Raw genomic sequence first — 22887 nt, 5'->3', positions numbered from 1 at the left:
CGTCCATTGCCATCTCTAGCTTTATCTGCCCAATGGCCCAACAGTCAGGTGGCAGCTCTGTCTGCGGTGCGCGAAGGGGGATGGGGGGTGGGTAGGTTGTGTGGTGCAAAAGGTAGTCTTTGTTTGCACAGTTCCTGAGGCGCGCTCCACACAGATTTCGTTGGCCCCGCCGTACGCCGTGCTCCGTGTGGTTTTTGGTGGCTTTGCCTAGAGGCCAACTCTGCACGGCTTAGCGCTAAAATGTGTGCCTATCTCGGTCTCTCGCTGCTTGCATACATCTGTCTCTCTCTCTCTCTCTGTGTATATGTTTGTCTATGGCCTGATGGAATTTTAATTAAATACTCGGGTGTCTATGTTAATTTATATGCGCATATGCTTAGCAGCCCGCCAGCTACTGCAGACCATGGAACTGCCGAGAGTCTGTAGTGCGAGCCGAGCTCCCAATGTCATTGATATGAATGGGGTTTGAAGAGGAGGACGCCGGCTGGAGTATGGGTAAAAGGTAAAGTGCCTGCGCATGTTTATGATTAAGAGCTTTATACGATATGTAGTAGTGGCGCGCGTGTCCTTGTTCTCAGCTCGGTTTCATTGTTGAAAATTTAATTATCATTTTTAATGCTTAGTGAGCACTATTCTCTCAGATCCCTCTGCCGTTGCGGTTATTGTGGGGAGGCTAAAAAGGTTCTTCGTGTTCAGCTCTTTGTATTTTTCGGCAATGCCACTTGATATTATCACGTCCCCAGCGTCTACCCAGCTGGCTCTCTCTCTCTCTCTCTCTCTCTCTGCTCTGTCTATCTGTCTGTTTTCTATGCTTCTGTCTGTGTTCTGGTTGTCACCTGGTTTTCGAGATGAAATGCTAAGGGCTTGATATGGGATATATACTCGTAATTTGTTGTGGGGGTTTTCTTACTCTCACTTATGTTCCTCCTCTCTCTTCTTTCCTTATCTCGCTCTCAATCTGTGCGTGTTTGAATTTGCTTAACGAATGGCTGAATGACCCAGCAACAGATTGACATTTTCTCATCAAATTGGGGGCATGGCAATACGTGTAACTATTCCCCTTTTGAAATGGCCTGGTTTGGCTATTATCATGCTTAAGTTTGTAGCTGCCATAAATGTAATTAATAAATTATCTGATGGGATAGCTTAGCCTTGCTAAAAGGCGTACACAATCCGATAACTGTTATGAAAGCTGCTTTACATAAAATTTGGGCCGTTACCAGCTTTAACTTGTTGCGAATTGTATGGCAAAATTTAAAAGGAATTTTATTCTTGAGATTTCTTGATATTGATAGACTTGTAGAAAGTAGAGAATTATAATTGAAATTTCAAAGAGATTAATAATTGAAAATATGAAATATAAATTAATGCAATATGAAAAGAAATGTTTATCGATAAGTTTCTGTATAAATCTTGATTGATAATGAATTTGTTTTCATTTATTCTATATTCATTATTAATCGAGATTTCTACAGTAGCTTATCGATATATATTTGAACTTATATAAGGTATACATATATATATATATAGTATATATATATATATATATATATATATATATATATATATATATACTAATGATATATATATATATATATATATATATATATATATATTAGAAAAATCGATCTTTATCGATAAATTGCGGTTGCATATCAACTGCTCTTGCATAGTAGTTTTATTTTATTTATCATAATAAATATTCACCTTAAAATTGTGCTGAAGATGAATAAGTGTAGTTTGTTCGCTGTATGCTGCTATTTGAGTTACTCTTCCGATTATCGATATTTTTACTTAATGGCATAAATTGAAATATTGAGATCTTTACTTACTCGCCTTTCACTGAATGAATTTTTATATTCAAACAATTCTTGTAAAATATATGATTTTGCTTTTAATTGAACATTTTACTTACAATCGATAACATTCACAATTAGTTAGTTTTATAATAATATCTATCTAAATGTTTCCCTTATACCTTCCTGATTGGCAATATAGTGAAGTTTTATTGATCGAATCGTTTGAGCCGCTGCTACGTGTTCGCATCGATGCTGATATTCATTTTGGCCAGATTAGCGCGACTCGTGGCATGCCCCGGTTGCAGCTGCAACGCGCGCCGATAACAATCGACCGCCTGTTGCCGCTGGCCGCGCATCTGCAGAATGGCGCCCAGATTGGCGTGGGCGTGCGCCGCCTGCGGCTGCAGTGTAACGGCGCGGCGATACCACAGCTCCGCCTCGGCGAGACGATTAAGCAGACGAAGTGCATCGGCCACGGCCGACTGCAGGGCATAGTTATGGGGCGCCAGAGCAGCAGCGCGCAGCCGATAACCCAGCGCCTCCTGCGTGCGCTGCTGTTGCTCCAGGAAGTCAGCTGTTTTAGTAGGCTGTTAGTTAGCAGAGATCAAATGTCGGCACGACTTCTTCGCCCACTTACCGTAATGATGATGGGTGCTCGGCTCTAGGGGTGACAGCTCCACGGCACGCTTGAACCACAGCTCAGCTTCTGCATAGCGACTGCACTGTAGAGAGACAGATAGAGACACAGAGGGACACAGAGAGAGAGAGAGAGAGAGAGTTATTAAAACCCGTTGCATGTCAACAAGAGTTCGCACTTACATTTCTGGCCAATGCTTGACCGTAAGACACATATGCAACGCCCTCGTCTGGCTGTAATTGCAGCACCAGTTGCTGCTGCCTCTCCGCCTCCTGCCACTGCTCCAGTTCCACGTGCAACGCCGCCAGCCGTTGGTGCAACATGGCGCGCTGATTCCGGCGCTCCAAGGGCAACGTGTCCAGCGCCTCGTTCAGCACCTCCATGGCCAGTTGGCTGCGGCCCTGCGAGCGATGCAGTGCACTTAATTGCAGGTACGCACTGTGCCGTGCCGCCTCATGGGCGCTGCGATCGCGCACGCCATGCCCCGGCAGTCGAGCGCCCGCCAGCAACACAGCTGCTGCCTCCTCCTGCCGGCCCTGGTCCCAGGCCAGCAGCGTAGTGGCCAGATTCACGTAAGCCGGCGCCAACTGTGGACGCAGCTGTATGGCCCGGCGATAGCAAAGCAAAGCTGCGGTATAGTTCTGCTGCTGCTGATGCACGATGCCCCTGAAAGTATGCAAGAAAAATAGCTTTATGGATCTCTCAAGCCAAGTGGATTGTTTAATTTTTTAATTATTTTTTTTTTATTTATTTATATTTATTATTTGGTTTATTAAGTGTGGAAACGGTACAATTAGATATAGTACTTTAACAACACATATATATACATAAAATTAGAGGCAAACCTCTTTCAATTTGTGAGGACTGAGAAAAAAAGAAAAATAAATAATATTTATTGCATACCCAGGAAATTTAGGACTGATAAGAGTTGGACTTGGGCTTATTTACATCCTTATTTTGTTATTTAATATTTTATTTTGTATATGACACACATTTCATTTAAAAAATTTCATTCTCTTAAAAATTTAAGGCAAGACAATTTGCATAGATTTAAACCGTATTTTTCTGAATATAGATACGAACATACAAAAGTATATAATTTATATACATAAATATTCGTATGTAACTTCAGCTGTGCAATGTTGCGCAGTGCTTAAACTTAAAACATAACATTAAACTTAAAACATATATATATATAAAAATAAAATAAAATAAAAGAACAAGTCAAAATACGCATGAGAACAGCCCAGAGTTATTTCTTCAGATTCTACTTCTTGGTAAAGTTGTGTTATTTTCTTTGTCTTTTTCTTTCTTGTTTTACATAACCATAACGCAAAACTTGTTAGAAACGCTAAAGTGAAAAAAGCAGAGAAAAATAATGAAGACGGAGCTAGTAGTTATTCAAGAGCCGAGATTGGATGCTAGCCGAGGTCTAATAGTGTGCTGGGCTAAATTAACTTTCGCTGTTTTACTGCGGTTTCTCTAGTGCTTCGCCGGCTCTAATTGCAGCGCTCCGTCAAATACTTCACAATGTTGACCTTCAAGTATTTTTCACTGGGCGTATACTTAGTTTTCTGGCTAACCATGCAGACGTTGGCTACATTTAATTAACAGAGTTGAGCTTCCGCAGAGTGCGAGAGTCAGTCTCTAGTGCGCATTGGGTAAACAAATATGTATGAAATCGTAGATGGTTCTGCATAGACAATTCGTCTGGGTTTTTAATATAAACAAAGAGTACGTATATGCATGAATAAGTGTTTTTAAATAAAGGATGTATTTTATTTGCAGCTCGAACGTAACAAAACCGTACAAAATAAACTCATGCACAGATTGCACAACAGAATCACCCGAAAATAACAGCAAAAGCAACAACGACCCTGCAATAACAACAACACGAATAGCTACAAACAACAACAACAAGCAAACGACGCGTTCTAAAATTTGTGTTGAGTTGCGACAAGAAGTCAACAAGAGGAAAAATTTACAAATATTAAATTTTTAATTAATATATTCATTTTTTTAATAAATATTATGCATCACATGCTTATGTGAAATTAGAAATGAATGAAATTTATAAAAATTATTTTTAAAATCAAATTAAAAAAATTATTTCAATTTTATTTCATTAAATAAACATTTTGGAAATTAATATAATAAATAAATATATCTATTTCATTTAATTACAAAAATTAATAATTTTATTTCTATTTCAAACGTATTAATAAATCTTTCATTTCTAATCAACCTTTACAGCATTCCTATAATAATGTTGTATTTATAAGCTTAGCATAAACTTCTTCATTCTAACTCTCTTTCGATCTGCCCTCGCCCGACACTAGCTACAATTGCATTTTTTTCCATTTGCTTAAATTTTGTTTATCGTGGAGCAACAACCCATTGAGATTCCATGTAAAGTCTCCCGTTGCCCACAAATTTCAGATCCGCGTCCCGCACGCCCCACCGCCCCTCCGCTCAGTTGCAGTTCGGAATGCCAATGGGCAGACAAGTGGGAAGCAATGCGAAACGAGCCAAGTGAATGCATGCGAATTGCAGGCGAACAACGGATGGATTTGCTCAACTGAATATTGAGTGCGACTATTCTATTCTATACTATTCCACAATATAGAAAACCCAAAATGTTGTTTTATACCATTTGCACGCTCTCTTTCTCCTTTTCGCTCGCTTGCTTGATTGCTATCCCTCTCCAGCACTTTGGCAGGTAAGCAAACAACAGCTACTGGTATAGGTAAGGATTGTGGGTGGGGAGGGTATGGGTAAAAAAAACGAGTGAAAACAGAAATCGAATTATACAGCTCAGTGATTTTTCGGTTTTGGTGTTTGGTTGCCTGTTACTTGTAGTGTGCCTCCCCCTGCCCATCTCAGCGCCCTGTTTGAGTCTCTGGGCCGCCGTCTAGCTTTGATGTGGCATGCTACGGCTAAAAATCACAGCAGCATCCAGCACAATAAATCCATGACAGTTGACTGGCATTCGGGCGGGCAGAAGGGGTGATACCCGGGGCTGAAGACCCGCAGACGCGACGTGCGCCTCATGGACACGTGGCAAAAGGCAAAAGCAGCAACAGCAACAGCAGCAGCAGCAGCAGCAGCAGCAGCAGCAGCAACAGCAACGGCAACAGAAATTTTCGCAGCAGCCGCAGGTTGCACGTTGAAGGGGAGGTTTGTGCTACTATTGATGTCTTTACGAGTAAATAATGTACAAACAGCTGCTTATCCGCGTTGCAGGTGGGGATTAGTGGAGGCCAGAGGAGCGGCGGCAGCTGGCTGAAGGTTTGCTATTGACATTGATTTTCGATTAGATGCCGGAAATTTGACATTCCGAGGCGCTTGCTTTTTATTACTTGGCAGCTTTAAACAGCGATGTTCATATAAAGTGTTTATGGAAATGTGACCCAACTTGACTTTGAGATTAGCGGCAGCAGCAGCAGCAGAACACCCACCCGACAACCCACAGCCGCCTGCATAATGCAAGTGGGCGGCGGGTTTTAAAAATTCAATCAGCCAACTTTTCGATAAGCTGCAAAAGCCAACGGCCAACATTGAGCAAAAGGCGCAGACGAGTAAAATGCCAGAGAAAAGCGTCTTAAACTTTCACCGTCGCTAAAATGAATTTGCGCCTTGGCCATAGTTGGTCTGTTGGCGACTGTTGGCTAGTGGTGCTGTGACAGCCGGGCAAACTGGAGAAATAGCAATGGATCGGGTAGCGCTTTGAGCCAAGTTAATAACTTGAAGCCTTAGCAGTTATGAAGTTCGCATTTTGCCTTCGTGTCGTTGACTTTACATTTACAGTCTTGTTCTTTTTTTTGCTTTTGTCGTCTGTCAGCTGATTAAAAAGTATTTTTCAGCAATGAATTATGGTTGCTTTAATGTGAATATTAATATTTTTTTTGTATATTACTTATTTGTGGAATGTAGAGAATTTTATTTGATACTTTTCAAGTTGTAGCTTCGTGTTTCATTGCCCGTGTTCTACTGATGCTATTTTAAGACCAATTTATTTATAGGCTGACGAGCTATTTTCCATCTGGGTCAAATTGAAATTCTTTAAATTTTTACTAAATTTTTTCCTTGGCAGCTTCTTTGTTAAAAAGGCATATACAATGGTTTGGCTTATGGGTTAAGTGGTTAGGGTCACCTTATTCGGGTGTTTATATCTACCATGTTGTTGCGATCGAGTAGGTATGAGATATGTATGTGTGCTACAAATACATACGAGCTAAGCCAATTGGAATAAGATGTTTATAAGAACGTTTATAGCTTGTAAGAAGCTTTCAAATTTTTATTTATTTTCCAAAAAAACGATGAACTGTTATTTGTAAGCTAATCGAAGTTCTGTTACTCTTCAATTTTTAAAGGCAGTTTTTCGCTCAGTGTAATTACGCATCGTCGACGAATCAGAGTTAGGTTTCTAGTTTTTTATTTGACTCGATTCTGTCTTTGCCGTTGTCTCTGTCTCTGTCGCTCTGCCTTGCAGCCTTTATGCTCGTGCCCTAAATGATGGCAATTTAGCTACAGGCGGGCAGTGGGGCATTATGTACTAGACTCGCATGATTACAGACCGGCGCGCATAGTAGAAGGCAAGGTAGTTAGTTGGACCCAGCAGTTGGGAGCAGCTGCTGCGGTTCCGAGACCGGGGCTCCCAGCCGGGAGTCGTGTGCAATTATTTGTATTGGGCGCACAGCTGTCGCCAGCTCAGTTTGCATTTGTGCGCGGGAGCCTTTGGTATAGGGGATGGAGTGGGGAGGAGGGGTAAAGTTGGATAAAAGTTGGCAAGCGAGCGAAAAGGGATTTTCCTACAATTTGCCAAAGAAGCAAAGCGAAAGGATTTCTGGCCTTCCTGCGCTGCTTCTCTTAGTCTCTTTTCATTTTACTTTTTGCTCTCCTCTTTTTTTTTTTGTTGGAGCGTAAAGCCTATTATGTCAAACACAATAATCAACAATAAGAGGGGCAACAACAATAGCAACGACAACAAGAATCATGACAATGACAACGGGTCGTATGAGCATTGGTTGCCTGGATCTGGCTCTGGCCGGGGTGAAGAACGGAAAATGACGTGGCTGCATATTCAAAAGGACACTCGCACTCATATGCCAAAGGGGAATGGTGGGGGGCAATGGGGCCGAGAAGGGCTTGGTTAATGCGTTGGCATGTTAGCGCATGTTTGCCCTGCCACCGTTCCCAATGGGCGCTGAAAGGCAGCTCAGCTTGGCGGGCGGTCGCTGCAGCCAGAGTCGAGAGTACATTTCACACTGCTGACTGCTGCCATGTGCCCGTACTGAAGTCCAAGGGGGGCCTGGTCCGGGTCAGTGGAGCGGTTGGGTAAGTGCAAGTGTCATTGGCCTCAAAAGCCAAAGCAGCACTAGCTGCAGCAGCAGCAGCAACCGCTGAGTGTCCAGTTAGTGGCGACGCAATGCATCAGCAGTTTAAACTTGCAGCTTCTCTCTGCAGTTACTCGCTGCATTATTGCATCTCAACTGCAACACAGTACAGAGTAAATGCCAATCGAGCTGGCAACGTGTCCAGCTATTCGCCACTATTGCTCTAAGCCGCATTCCAACTGCCATCTATTTCGCCGACAAGTGGCATGTGGTGCAAACAGTTTCAAGTTTATTGAAAATATACTATTTTTTCATGTTCGAAAACGGCTCTAACATATCTACCAACAAAATGTAATTTAATATTTTGTTCAATACAAAATGAGATTTGTAAGAAAATTCATTGATTTGTAAAAAAACTTTAGACTCTTAATCGTGGCTTTGACTTGTAGTATATGAATATTGAATATCCTTTTTGGTTCATAACGTAAATGTCAATATTTACAGGGATAACAAATAGTTGTAGCTTTAACTTAACAATTTTTAGTAATTTACACAATTTGCATATTAGCCAGCATACCAGGTATTTCTCATCACTCTCATCTCTCATCTTCCATCACTCGTACATTGGTCACATAATCTATGTAAGCAGCGCCGACTCCTGCCACATTTTCAGAACCATGACATATAATTTTGTCTTTTTCAAATCGCTATAGCTGCTATTCCCCGAGCTTTAATGTTTTAGCAGTTGTTAGGCAACTGAGATTAGATATCATAGGATGCACATTCCCCGCGGCTGCAGTGCATTCACTATGACCTAATTAATGGCACACACTCGTTTCTGCAGGGGATTACAGCGCAATACTCGTTCAAAGCCTGTACTACCAGCGCTTAGGGGTCGGCCATATGGAGTGTGGAGAGTGGATGTGAGTGGGTGGTTAAGCAAAAGGGAAGCTGCGCAAAAAAAAGAAAGAGAAATCAAAACATAGAGGTACAAGTGCCCAGCAGGCAACTGTTTGCTGTTGATGGTTGTCGAGTGCATGCAAATTGCAATCCACAAGATGCTGAACATGTGCCCATGTCCGTCCAACAACCATGGCGTTTCCTGTGCTCCTCTTCCCCTTCAGCGCTCTTCACTCTCCACTCCCTACTCTATCTCTCCCTCACCTATCCTTCGGCCCCCGTTGATTTGTATGCGCGCAGCGGTCGGAGCCAGCGTTCTTCTTTTTTTGTTGGTCCCAACTTCTCAGATGTTGTCCAAACGTTTTTGCCAAGTGGCAAACAGGACAGAAGCAGCTGCCATTTGGCATTAAAGGCGTGCCACCGACCACAGCGCTGCCGAGCCATTTTCTTTTTACCCCACAGCAGCTTCCCATTGCCCCTTAACTGCGCCAAGGTCGCGCCAGCCATTCACTTTGAGCTTTTGAATTCTCAAAAAGGCGAGCAAAAACTGACATCCATTTTGAGCATTCAGGCTGCATGTTTTGGCAGCCGCAGAAAAACGCTCAACTGGCAAAATTGCAATGCAGGCGCGAATTTTGCTTCAATTTGCATCGGGCTGATGACTTGGACGTGCTAAGCTTCGTTTACTTACAGATTAAAGTGCGCATCGGCCATAGTTGGTCGGTGTGCCAGGGCCGATTGCAGCGCCAGCTTGGCCTCCTCATAGCGTCCCTGGCTGCTCAAGACGCTGCCCAGATTTCCCAGAGCTGCAAAGAATGTCGAAAGTAGTTCAAGTCAATGCAAACTAGAGAGTCGAAAGTGGAATACATTTCATAGGGAAATTATGTATAAAATATAGGTCAATGAATATGAGAGGTTTTAGACCTGTTTTAAATTTGAGTAGCTTTAAGAAGCTTTATAAATTGTAAAGGCTTAGTAAAGTAACTTTAAAGGTGCCGTATCTTTGTTTAGCTAATTAAGTAAATATAAAAATAATTTTTAATATAACGTTTAATATATAGTTTTCTATGGCCTTTGGTTTCACTTTTAAATCAGATTCTAAGCTCAGCATATTTTGCACTTTTAATTAATATAGTAATTCGTCTTAAACCTTTAGTTTTCGAAATTTTTGATATTTAAAAGTAGGAAGCGATATAATAGCAAATTATTTATCTAATTTTTCATCCAAAGCTAAGTTAAGATTTAGTTCATGCGTTAGCTTGCTTGAATCAAACGGATGATTTTAGATCAATTTCACGGACCAAATAAAGCTATATATCATATAATTTTAATATCAAATTCTTTCTAGTTTCTCTCGCTTCTTTAACACCTACCTTTCGGTGGATTGATGGCGATAGCGCTACGGAACAGCTGTTCCTCGTTCTGCCAGTCGCCATTGCGTTGAATCGTGCGCAGACTAAAGCTGCCCAGCAGCAGGCCAAGACAGCAGAGCAGCAGCAGCCTGTGGACAGAGCTGTGCAGACGCTGCCAGAGGCGACCAAAGCCTAGGCCCAGCATTAAACAATAGCCAACACTGGGCAGATAGAGTAGACGCTCGGCCAGCACGAAGCCCACGTGGAAGAACAAATTGCAGGCGGGCAGAAAGGGCAGCACCATGAATGCTATACAGGTAACCAAGACAGACGCCGATGCGGATGTCGCTGCAGCTGAGGTGGCAGTGGAGGCAGAGCAAGAAGACCGGCTGACTGAAGCGTTGTGCTGCAGCGACGATCGTTGTTGCTGCTGCTGGTGCTGCTGCTGTTTGAGCTGATGATGGCAGGCGCAGACGAGTCCATGCCATGCCTGGCAGCTGCTGCCGCCCAGACGCTGCAGCAGCGGCAGCGAAATGCTCGTGGCCACAGCTGCATAGTCCACGGAGCTGTTGGCAGTGCAGCGCCAGCGAATGCCCTTGCAGGTCACGGCCAGCAAGATGCCGTAGAATGCCAAGCTGAGCACATTACGGGCATCCCATAGCGTTCTGATTCGTGGTATGGCCTCCATGCCCCAATCGAAGCTCAGGTGTTGCGGCCAGAGTAACAGCTGAAAGTTTGCCACAGGCAGGTACAGGTAGCTGAGTGTGCGTGTGCACCAGCTGGGCTCGTGGGCCGTCGGATTATCGGCGGCGGCGAATGCAGTCGAGGGGCGTGGCACAATGCTGAGGCGACAGTAGAGAGCGCAGAGCAGAGCGACGCTCAGAATGGTGAGCGAGCGTAGGCGATGCTGGAAACCCAAGAGATGGGGAATATGTTACACATGAGTAAGGGATGAAGATTAGAATTATTTATATGTGTGTAAAGATATTACTCAAGTGCGTTGGTTCACACAGATGTTTAGTATTAAGGAGTTGCTATGACACTCACCTTATCGTCTCCGGCATGCTTGACGCCCTGGCCAAGGCACAGGAGGTCGCATAGTCCACATAGCAGCAGCAGCGTAATGGCGGTCTCCTTGCAGAGCAGCGCCGCCACAGCCAGCAGCAGTGTGAGCGCCAGCGAGCGCCAATCCCTGTGCAGCATGTGCCGGCGATAGACCAGGTAGGCGAGCAGCCAGCAAACTGTGGCACTTAAGTCCGCACGGCCCACCACGCCGGCCACGGCCTCTGTGTGCACGGGATGGGCGGCAAAGAGGGAGCCGGCGGCATAGACGGCCGCACGTGTGGGCAGCAAGGTGCGTGCCACGTGCACCACCAAGACGGTGGCCAGGCCGTGCAGTAGCAGGTTGATCAGATGGAAGGGCCAGGCAGCGCCACCGCCCAGCACGAAATTGAGACGAAAGCCCAGCACGCACAACGGACGCCAGGAGCCATGGGAGCCGCTGTCCGTCAGCGGTGTGCCCCAGTAATCATTCTGCAGCAGCTGAGCCAGCGGCCCGGTTCCAGTTACATCCGCATTGCCCAAGATGGCACGCCTGCAAGCAAAGATAGAGGTGGTGAGATGGAGAGTGGCAGTGGGAGAGAGATAGCAGAGTGTAGCATGCTCGCATTACCTGAGCCGACAACAACCTGTGGCACACCTGTCCTATTAATTAAAATGATTAATTGCCCAGTCAGCCCCAAAGCACAAAGCCCTGCGGCAAAACTTAACTCGCTCTCCCTCTCTGTATATCTGTTTCTATCTCCTTCTTTCTCTATAGTCCCACTCGACTCGACTCGACTCGAATCGACTCGGTGTGGACTAGAGTTAGCTCGGATCGGATCGGGTTTCCTGCCACATGCAACTTGAGCTAGCCAGGCTGGCCAGGCTGTGCCTCTGCTTATTTTTATTGTCCTTTTGTTTTTGTGCCCGGCATAAATATTGTTAAAGTGCCGAGCGACAGGACACCACTCGCTGCCTTCTTCTGCCTCCTTTTCGTGCTTTGATTAATTGCCGATTTGTTGGCGCACTTGGTGTTGTGCTCAGTGTTATTCTTGTTGTTGTTGTTATTGTTTTTGTTGTTGCTATTGCTCTTGTTGTTATTCTACTCTATATATATACACACACACACACACTCTCTCTCGTCGGCACACTCTATTGTCACTGGGCAAAGTCAACGGCTCTTTGGTAATTGCCTCACCGTTGTAGCTTTGCTTGTTGTTCTAATCGATTTCCAGTCTGCTCCCCTCTGGCCCAGTGCCACCACCGTCGCTTCGCTCTAGCCAAGGCCTAGGACCTTTGCTGTCGTTGTTGTTGTTCTCGATGTTGTTTTGTTGTTATTGTTGCACAGTTTGAAATTTATAGTAGGTTTGCAATAATACCTTAGCTATTTTATGCATAATTAGTTTTCAACGTTATCCAGCAAACACTATTAATTAACTTTCCCTCACAGAGGCAACGCTTCACTGCGCTTAAATGACACAAGCCAAACAAATATATTCGATAATGGTGGAAAAGTGTAACAGGTATTTGAGAGAAGTTGAATAACATGAAAATTTCTATTGGTTTTTTCTATGAGTTTACTAATGAAGTGGAATAAGGTTTGCATAAGTTATATAACTTCTATTTATAGGCATGTTGAAGCCTTGTTTAAAGCCTATTACTGAGCTTTGATAATTTATAGAGTAATTCGTAGCATAATAATAAATTTCTTAGCATACTGTGTCAAGGAACTTTCACATTAACATAAAAGATTACAGTACATTAACCAACTGTGTTAAAGAATTTGAGCATATTATAAATAGATGTTTCATAGTCTTAACATAGCCTTAAATGACAAGGAATTATAGTTCGATCATTATACAACTATATAGTTATGTAATATATTAGTATAGAATAGTAATATGATGTTGTACAGTATATAATAAATTCTTATGCCGAGCTCGAATCAAAATCCTTTTCGAATGCATTTTATTATTATTTGAAATATTTATATACAAACAGATTTAATAAACTTTTAGTTAAGTAACTAACATAAGCTTTAAAGTATAGAAAGATTAACTAATTTACAAAATGGAACTTCCCAAAAGTTTAGTTTTAAAGCTTTAAACTCGGCTTTCATTCATAGATAACTGACATGCACAGACACCCACGTTCGCCCAAAAGTAATTTGTGTTTACTTTGGTCTTAACTGGCCCGCGGGCCGTAGTTTTAGGTTTCTGGCATTCAAGCTCAAAAGTTAACATAAGCATTTTGTTCAATTTTTTGCTTTTTCGGTTTTTGTTTCTTGTTGTCTGGCCCAGCTCCAGGCTATAGAAGCGATGCATTTGTTTTCAAGCCATATAAGAAACACCAATAAATAATGGATAGGAAAAATAATAAAAGCACTTCATATGCAAAAATCCATATATTTTCGTAATTTCTAAAGCAATTCAAGAGGGAAGCAAAAAAAAATAAAAATTTGTAAAAATATGAAATTGAATTTTTCAATTTTAATACGAATTTTTTATTTATCAGCTGCCCGGAAATACTATATAAAAATATTGTGAATGGTTCTCAATTCTATATTGTCCATGTGTGTGTGTGTGTTGTGCATGCAACACTTCATATGCATGAATGGTGGCATAAAAGCGCACACTCAAGTGTGGGGCGGGTGTATGGCATATGCCACAAATTGGGTTCGCAAATTCGGCGGTGAGACGTGGATAAATTATTGGTGGGGCAGCAGCAGCACCAGCAGTAGTCATTGCTTTGGTACTTCCATCTGTACTTCAATTTCTATTGGTATTTTCTTCTGCGCAAAGCAGCCACAAAAATGTTGAGGGAGAGAGAGAGAGAGAGGGGGAGAGAGAGGGAGAGACAGCAAACAAATTCTTATCGGAAGCACACAAAGCTCAAGAAAAACTGAGCTGGAGTATGAAGCCCCTTTCTCTTTCTCACACACTCTCTCCCTATGTGCTTCGGCTGCAGTTTCAATTTTTGCATTTCTGTTGCTTTGCACTATGGAAACGCACAACAAAAATTTAGCTACGCCTCATTTGCAAGGATCTCAAGCAGCAGGAGCCAGGCGATGGCAAATATTGAAAAGCATTTCGGGCTGCATACCTTCGAGTAGCAGCAAGGGCATTGTATGCCAAGCTCCTCTGTGTTGCCTTTCGGCTTAATTTTTGCCCAGTCAAAGTGTGGGCGGTGTGGGAGGAGGGCGAGGGAGTAGGGTGGAGTGAGCTGTTGCTGACTGTGTTACTGTGCCACGGCGACGCCGAAACTTGTCGCCCAACGTCAGCGTCAACATTATCGTCTCATCAGCAGAATATCCGCAGTGCCTTTTTTGTGCTTTATCATCGTAACTAGTGAATGAATAGCAATACTCTCGCTGAGCAGGTGGCAGCAGTGGCACCAGAGGCAGTAGAGGGGCATGTGCATGGGGCACAACAACGAAAACATCAACACCAACAGCCGTGCAGGCAGCATTGGTGGCGGGGCACTTTGTCAGCAACAGCAACAGCAGCAGAGGCAGAGCCAAAGGCAGAGGCAGCAGCAAAAATGCCAAGATTCAAGCAGCTTACAAGTGTGGCATGTAGTAGCTGCCGTTATCGTTCGCTTTTCACTCGCACTCGAGGGCCAGGCAGGCGACGAGCACTGTAGCCAGGAGACAGGAGCTGTTTTGCCATGGCACGAGCCATAGCCAGAGGCACTAGGCATTAAGCCTGATACAGTGGAAGCGAAGGGAAAGGGCAAATAAGAATGTGATGAGTGCATGGAATAGATAAGCTCGTTATTAATATAATTTTATATATGTACAGAGAACTTGGAATTCAAATTAATTACGTAAATAATTTTAATTTTTCCCCTATTTTATTTTTGTTCATGCACTTTCCTTATAAAATATAAAAGAATTATATAAATTGGTTATGCATATTAATAAAATTTAAAATTGAAATATTTGTAAATTAAGTGTATGTATACGTATAAAAGGTAAATAAATTGTAAAAGAAAAAAGTTATAGAGTTTGAATTCAACAAATAAATATTAAAAAAAAAATTTTAATAATCTATACATTATTATATTTATGTTATACATAATTTATAAAAATATGTTTGCAAATCTTAACTGTTGAAATTATATAAATAATCTATAAATATATTAAGTAATCTATACATTATTATATTTATGTTATACATACTTTATAAAGATATGATTGCAAATCTTAACTGTTGAAAATATATAAATTTAAATCTGTAAATATACATAAATCTTATATAAAATAAACGCACGAAATAAAAAATAAAACAAAAATTCATTCATAAATTATTATTTATTTAATTCATTATTGTTAAATTTATTATTTAATAGCTATGGCTTTCTAAATAAAAATATCTTTATACATGCATAGCAACTATAATATTTTCGTACATACAATTACACGAATCGCTCCACTGTTCTCTGGCAAAAGACTCACCTACACATACTCACACTCGCACGCACACATGCACGCACAGGACTGTGGCTGGCTTTTGTCGAAGACAATATATCATAGCATCAGCAGCGAGCACACCCAATGTGGAGCGTAGCACACTGAAGCACAGCCTCTCTGCCCGCATGCCAGCCAAACGACTCCTCTCTGCCCCTCTCTTTCCCTCCACGCTCTATCTCTACCTTCGTTGTCGCCCCTCACCTGATACACTGGCGTTATGGCTACCCGCAAACACTTGTATGTTTTGTGGAGCTGCTGTTGCTGCTGCTTATGTAAAGTGAAAATTTTCGATTTTCTATAAAAATAAAGAAGAAAGAAAGCATAGAAAACGAGCACAAAATGCCGTTGCTACCAGCCGTGGCCAATCTCTCGCAGTCGAAGTGCGCTTGGAGCCTAACGGGCGTATGGCCATCAAAAAATTACGTATACGTTTCATACTCTTTTGTTATTGTTGCTGTTCTTGTTGCTGTTGTTGTTGTCTGTTGTCACTGTCCTTTTAATACGGCACATAAATTATTGTAAGACTGCAGATTGGCTCTTTGGCAACATTTTGTAGCTGCGTCGTTGTTGTTGTTGTTGGCGTTTTTCAGTCTTTTTCTGCTATTTTTTGAGAGGAAAATATATCAAGTTGTGAGGTGTGAAACGTTTGACCGTAGGCAAAGCCTTACAAAATCTGCCACAGCAAGCTCTTTAAAATCAAGTGACAATGTCTGTGGCCAAATGATAAATGATAAACCTGTTGGGCCACCTAATATTATAAGCATAACAGCATAACTTGCAATGGTAACAGCACTAAGCCGGCTTTGGATGTTTTTCGCTTCAGTAAAAGAAAAATAGATAATTTAAATGAAAATAATAATACGGTTGCTGAACAACAAATGCATAAGAACTTTAAGATTTGATCGGGATATGTGAAATTAACTATTGATTTATAAAATGGCCATTTTAAATGTATTTATTAATTATTTATTATATTTAGTCACCATATTCCAATGGTAAGCTTTGAGCTTCCTAATATTATAGCAACATTTTTATTAGATTAATTGTTTTTAATTTTAAAGTATTTTAATTATGCTGTGAAGCCAAAACTCGCGTATTAGATAATCCTTAAAATTCTTATAGCAGTCTAGTACAAAAATGAGACAAGAAATCAAATAAAAACTATTTGCTTGCCTTGCCCTCATGCATGTATATTCATATACATATCTACAGCTGCACCTAACTTATCTCATTAGTATTCCATAAAGATCGTTACCTCAATTGCAGCACAAAAAACACTTAATTTATGCATTTATTATCAGGCAATATGTGTGTATGTGTGTGTGTGTGGGGCTTAACTTCGAACATAATTCGTTTTATTTTGTGATTTGTATCCTAAATATATCATGTGAAACTTTTTAAAAACTCATATCTCTGCAACTATTGTACAACAGGAAAACGTATTACACTCACACCCACACACCCACCCATACCTATGTATGTCTAGATGTCCTCTCTGAATGTGTGTGTGTGTGTGAAGAAACCAAATGGCAAAACGACGAACGAAACGAAACATGAAACAATTCACAGCACACGTGAAAAATGTTTATGGATCGCTATGCCACACCCCCGAAACGCCCACCATGCAGCCACCCCCGCACCCTCTCTGGCAGTGTGTAAGCATTGGCCATTGCTCTTTTTCCAGTTGATAGGAAACAAATTGAAGGGAATGCTGCCATTTAATAAATCATGTTTTGTTTGGCTTGGCTTGACAATAATAACTTGTGCTCATGTGGCAACTGTGGCCATGTTGTGTGTGTGTGTGTGTGTGTATGTGTGTGTGTATGTGTGTGTGACCACAACAACAACAATAGCTGAAGCTGCATAGGTAGGCAATGCCAGTGCTGGTGCTGGTGTTGGCAGCTGCGTGAAGCTGACCACAGTAGCATCCGCTGCTCCGACCAAAAAACATCAACTCGCCAAGAACTTTTCGTCCCCAAAAGGGAAGCCTTGTTCAACTAGGCTAGCAGACGGTGGAGGAGTGGGGATCCGGGACGTGGCGGACTAAGGTGGTACTGAGTTACATAAGTTACGTTTATTATTTGAGTGTGTCTGTAAGTTTTGTGCTTGTTTTCTGACAAAATCTCCACAAAAAAAAAAAAAAAAAAAAAAAAAAAAAAGAGGAACAACATAGGATAATGGTATAAACTAGAAGATATTGTGTAATTAATTTTTTATATAAAGATTTATAGTAAATATAAATTTTAATACTTAATGCTTGATATTCCTTTTATATTTATAATTTTATTGGAGAATTTTAATAATTGTTATTAACAAACAAAAATGAAATGCCATATTTATACACAACTATATAAATAATTTTATTTGATGAATTATTTTAAGTATTTTTCATTTTACATTTTCTATAATTCTTAGCAAAGAGCTCATTAATAATCGATCTATATTCTAAATCTATCATATCAAAAAATATCACAACAAAATTTTGGTTTTGACTGACTTAAAGGAAGAGACACTCACAATTAAGAAGCTAAAACTTTCTTTATTAAAGATTTCCCTTTAGCTGTTTTGTAAAGCATCTATAGCTAAGCTTACAGGGTATATAAGCAGGAGCAACTGCACAAAATAACGAGCTACAACTGAGGCTTTTGGCTGAGCACTTTGTGCATAACTTCCCATTCATGTTGCTTTGCTGCTATGCCCCTCCTTATTCCCCACTCCTAGAACCACACATCCCACCAGAGAGCAGAGCCTACCCCAAACCCAAAAACTGAATGTACACCAAGTCCAATTGTTTGCTCGTTTTTGTAGTGGTGGCGTCACTTGGCGTCCAGAAACGCAGCGGTTGACTTCGTCTATGGAAATGGGAGGGGGAAGGGAAATGGGAATGAAACTCTGAGTGGGAATGGGAATGGCAATGGCAATGGAAATGGCACTGGAATACGGAATGGGCATGGGGTAAGGTATAGGTAGTGGAGAGTGCTCTTCCTGTCCGGCTGTCCGAGCTGTGGCTGCCGCCTGACTGTTGCTGCTGTTGCTCCAAGTGCTGCTCCTCGGGGGAAATTCCTGTCCATTGTACATGACTTTTGATATTTATGGGTAATTTCGTTGGCGTTCAGGTTCAGTTTTGGGGGTGGTGGGGGAATCAGCAATAAGAGCAACAACAGCAGCAGCAGCATTTTAATGCTAGGTGAGCTCCGAATGAGCCTAAGAAGCACAAGTTCAGACCAATTTTGTACAGTGGCTGCCCGGCAAAAGGACAACATAAATCAACAGTTTTTGTTTTTTAATTTGCTAGCCAGCAGCCAGCGTCTGATTTTGACAATAGACCAAATAATATATACTCTATATATATATTTATGTATATGTATATGTATATATACAGCGATAAGCTGGCAGCTCGTTGCCAGTTTTACAATTAGGCAACCCGTAAAATTTATTATAGTGATTTTTATCAAAACGCAATGCGCGGCACTTGGCGGCCCAATTAATCATAAAAAGTTCTCGACACCATCGAACCACCTCAACCACCCATCCGCCACCCAGTCACCCACCCACTTAGCCACACAGTCATTCAGGCGCGTAGCCGTCGACAAAGTGTCGCCCCGAGCTCCGTTGAGCAGCCGGAGACCCAGAGACACGGCTACTCGCAGCTCTCGAGTCCCATTTACCTTCGTCAACTTGCTGACATATGGAATTTTTAATTCGGTTAAATTTCTCTCACCTGTCATCGTAGACAAATCCGGCGTTTAATGTGTTTAAGTATAGAACAAAAGCGAGCGTCGCACAGCCAACGAGTCCTGCATAGTCCAGGGCCAGCATTCTGCAAGGAGAACAAAACAAAGCAGAGCTGAACAGACAGTCAGACAAATGAAGAAAATGTCCACAAATATTAAAGTTGAGTGTCATAAAATATATGCTCAAATTAATTCTCAAAGGCCCCACAACAAAGCATAAAATCCCCACAAACGGCAAAGGCAATGGCAACGGCAAAGCTTTTTATTCTCATCTGTATTTTTATTTTTTATACCCTGAACCCATTGAAAATGGGAAATCAGGGTATAATGGTTTTGTGAAAAGTATGTAACAGGCAGAAGGAATCATCGCAGACCCCATAAAGTATATATATTCTTGATCAGGACGACAAGCTGAGTCGATATAGCCCTGTCCGTCTGTCCGTCCGTCCGTCCGTCCGTCCGTCCGTCCGTCCGTCCGTCCGTCCGTCCGTCCGTATGAGCAAAAGGATCTCAGAAGTTATAAGAGCTAGAGAGCTGAAATTTGGCATGCATACTCGTGTATACCATAGGCAGTACGAGTTTGCTTTATTTTTTCGATAACTCATCCGATAACTTTTTTATCGAGAATAATCGAAAAATCGACATTGTTTTTTCAGCCTAATTTGAACACTTTTCAACCAGGAGACTTCAAATTTGCGTTGTATATAGAGTTAATGGACACAACGATTTTGTAATTTACAGATTTTGGATACCACGCCCCCTTCGCCCCCAATTTGTAAAAAACGCATTTCAAGTACTAGAGACTTGTGCTTTGGAATGTACACACATTTCAACTATATGAACACATTCTGAAAGTTTCATAAAGATACTCTTACTACAAGAGAAATTATTTAACTAATAAATTCTCATAATATTGCCCACATAGCAGCGCAGCCCAAGCGCAGCCGCTGCTTACTGCGCAGTTAGCAGAGCGCGTGCTTATAAGTGCATGTGTATGTATGTGTGCATAGAAGAAGTGCAGAATGATTAGAATATCAGCTTGGAGGGTTCAGGGTATCTCCCAGTCGAGCAGTCTCGACTGGAGCCTTGTTTTACTTTGGGATCATTTCATTTTGGTTTCAGGTTTCGTTTTTCTGGTTTGTTTTCTAAAGTATTTGTTAAAGGTACAAAAGGTGGAACGATGCTTATGATAGAATATGGTCATATCAAAAACTAGCTCTGTAGTTTAAATATTAAACAGATCTATAAATACATATATTAAATCTAAAAAAAAAATCATTTAGTATTTGTTTTTTATTATTAATTAAGTTTTTTTTTTAGGTAAATTTATTGTTAAGTATTCTTTGAAATTTATTTTTATAGTATTTTTGTTTGTATAGCATTTTTGCTTTTGTAGAGAATTTTAGTTTGTAGCAATATTTATTTATATTTATATATTTTTCTCTCAAAGTCTCCACTTGGTAACATCAAGAAAAATTTCATTCCCTGCCCATAGCAGCTTAATTGTAGGGAAATATCATCCTCTCCTGTGCTTAAAGGACTAAAAAAAAGTCAAATCTACGAAAATTAGTTGCAGAGACTATCTTCGACTTTTGGATAGTGCAACAATGGAAAATGACCCGAAATACGTGCAAGAAAACCATTTATCAAAAATGAGCTTAACATTGAACAGATTCGGCATAAATGAGGCAATTGACCACTATCATAAAGTCAAATCGAAAATCCTGCATAATTATCAATATGTACCACATATTTGCTGTGTGGTGTATGGATGTCCAAATGATTTACTAAACTACAGGCCTGATCGATTGACATTCAATGACCACCACCATCATTCCACATGCATCTGCTCAGTAATTGTAGCGAAAAAAATTGGTTCAGGGTATACAAATTAACTGGATTTTCCTACAAAAAAAAATATTAATAATTTTAAATAAATTTAAGGTACTTTAAAAAATGTTTTTCAATACAATATTTCCAATAGATTTGATTCAGAAGCTTCAGCAGTCAACCGTATTCCCATTTGCTTTCTATTAACCTTAATCACATTTAGCCATTCATCCGTATATCAATGGTTAGCAGCAATATTTTGCTCATCACTCGTTCAACGTGTCGCCATTGTGGTTCGGCAAACAAAACACTGTGAATGCAAACAAATCCGTGATGCACGTTGATAACGATTATGGCTTGAATGAAATGTAATTGATGCGAATGCGAATATGCGGATAGGGCTGGGACCCCGACAACCACACTCGGACAGAGCTTACAGGAACTGCTGAGTTGGTGAACTACTGAACTGTTGTCCTCGTCATCGTCATCGTCATCGTCATACTCATTGCACATAATGCGATGTTCTCTCTCGTACCTCATGGCATTCTTCGTTTAATATTAGCCGCAGACATGTTGTATGTAGCGGCCTCTCCCTCTCTCTCTCACTCTGCAGCCCTTTCTCTGTCTCTCTTTGGGACGGAAATTAAACGTTACGAGTACATTTGGCATCGTCTGTCCCGGGCTTTTGGATTTTGTATACAATTGTGTGTGCAGCATCGAGAAATGCTACTTGAAATGCAATCCGCTGCCCGGTTCCGCATCAGTTGCTGTACACCATTGTTGCTATTGTTGTTGTTGTTGCTGCTGCTGTTGCTGTAGCTGTCATCATCACCATCAAGCGCCATTACAAGTAATGAGTGAGGTAGGCACTCTCTCTCTCTCTCCGTGTGTGTTGAAGTTAGCTGGTCAGAGGGCAGCGTTCGCCTCGGTCATTGCATGAAAATTGTTATCTCGCACAATGCAGACGATTTCCGGCAGGCATTTTCTCTTGTACATTCTCTCATGTGCCCCAAACGACACGAATGTCGTCCCACCAATCACCATCATACGCCCTGTGTGCCAGCAGAAATTAAGTCGCACCGTTTGCAAATGACAATGCGCACTGTCCGAATGCGAATTTTACTTTCATTTTGTTTGTCTTTCTGGGTGATTCTGGGGGTAATACTCTCTAGCACATCTGAATACTCAAAGAATTCATCTTTTTATTAATTATTTTGTTCAGTCAGAATTCCCTTTAATATGCTATAATCTTAAATAATAATCATATATTTACGTAATACTCCCTGTGATTTGCTTCCACTATTCAACAAACATAATAACGGATCTCAGGGCAAATTAGCTCACATTCAATTCTCATGCCATAGCTCGTTCTCTCTCTGTCTTTCGCTCTGTGCTGTTGCCATATTATGTTAGCACTTCAGGCGCTACACACACACATACACACACACACACACACTTACACACCCTTCGACTCACACACATTCATTCCATGCCAACACTCAAGCACCGCCTATTCAAATAGATTGTATATCGTTTCGCTTTCACTGCCCTTCCTCGAATATCTCTGGCTGAAATGATGCTGCTAATGAGTTCTAATAATGATAATATTGCGCTACCATATACTAAGTATAAATATAGCCTATGTGCATACAAATATGTGTATGCGTGTGTGTGAATGCATGTATCTGGGGAGACATAAATATAAGTTATTTCGGGTGCAGGCTGATTTGCAATATCAGTTAATAGTTTCTGCTGTGCGTGCGGCTTGAATGTTAACAGACTTGGCA

At 41.3% G+C, this 22887-nt stretch overlaps 1 protein-coding gene across 3 annotated transcripts in view; it reads right to left on the bottom strand.

The window, feature by feature from the left end:
• Positions 1 to 1874: 1874 nt before the first annotated feature.
• LOC6577397 (protein O-mannosyl-transferase TMTC1) overlaps positions 1875 to 22887 on the bottom strand; it is a 58581-nt gene continuing 37568 nt past the window's right edge. For 2 of the 3 annotated variants that reach the window (XM_044008674.1, XM_044008675.1), the window contains 7 exons: positions 19258 to 19383; positions 11072 to 11618; positions 10046 to 10931; positions 9364 to 9478; positions 2619 to 3102; positions 2437 to 2521; positions 1875 to 2373 (listed from right to left, as the gene is read on the bottom strand). In XM_044008674.1, the coding sequence (XP_043864609.1) occupies positions 2033 to 2373; positions 2437 to 2521; positions 2619 to 3102; positions 9364 to 9478; positions 10046 to 10931; positions 11072 to 11618; positions 19258 to 19383 (2584 nt within the window). In that variant the 3' untranslated portion in view covers positions 1875 to 2032. The remainder of the gene's footprint in view (positions 2374 to 2436; positions 2522 to 2618; positions 3103 to 9363; positions 9479 to 10045; positions 10932 to 11071; positions 11619 to 19257; positions 19384 to 22887) is intronic. The other variant, XM_015165649.3, reaches the window with a different exon arrangement.

This window comes from Drosophila mojavensis, unplaced genomic scaffold, assembly GCF_018153725.1.
Source record: "Drosophila mojavensis isolate 15081-1352.22 unplaced genomic scaffold, ASM1815372v1 contig_36, whole genome shotgun sequence".
Lineage (NCBI taxonomy): Eukaryota > Metazoa > Arthropoda > Insecta > Diptera > Drosophilidae > Drosophila > Drosophila mojavensis.
Note: the sequence above shows the minus strand (reverse complement) of the source record. Positions and strands in the feature narration are given on the sequence as shown.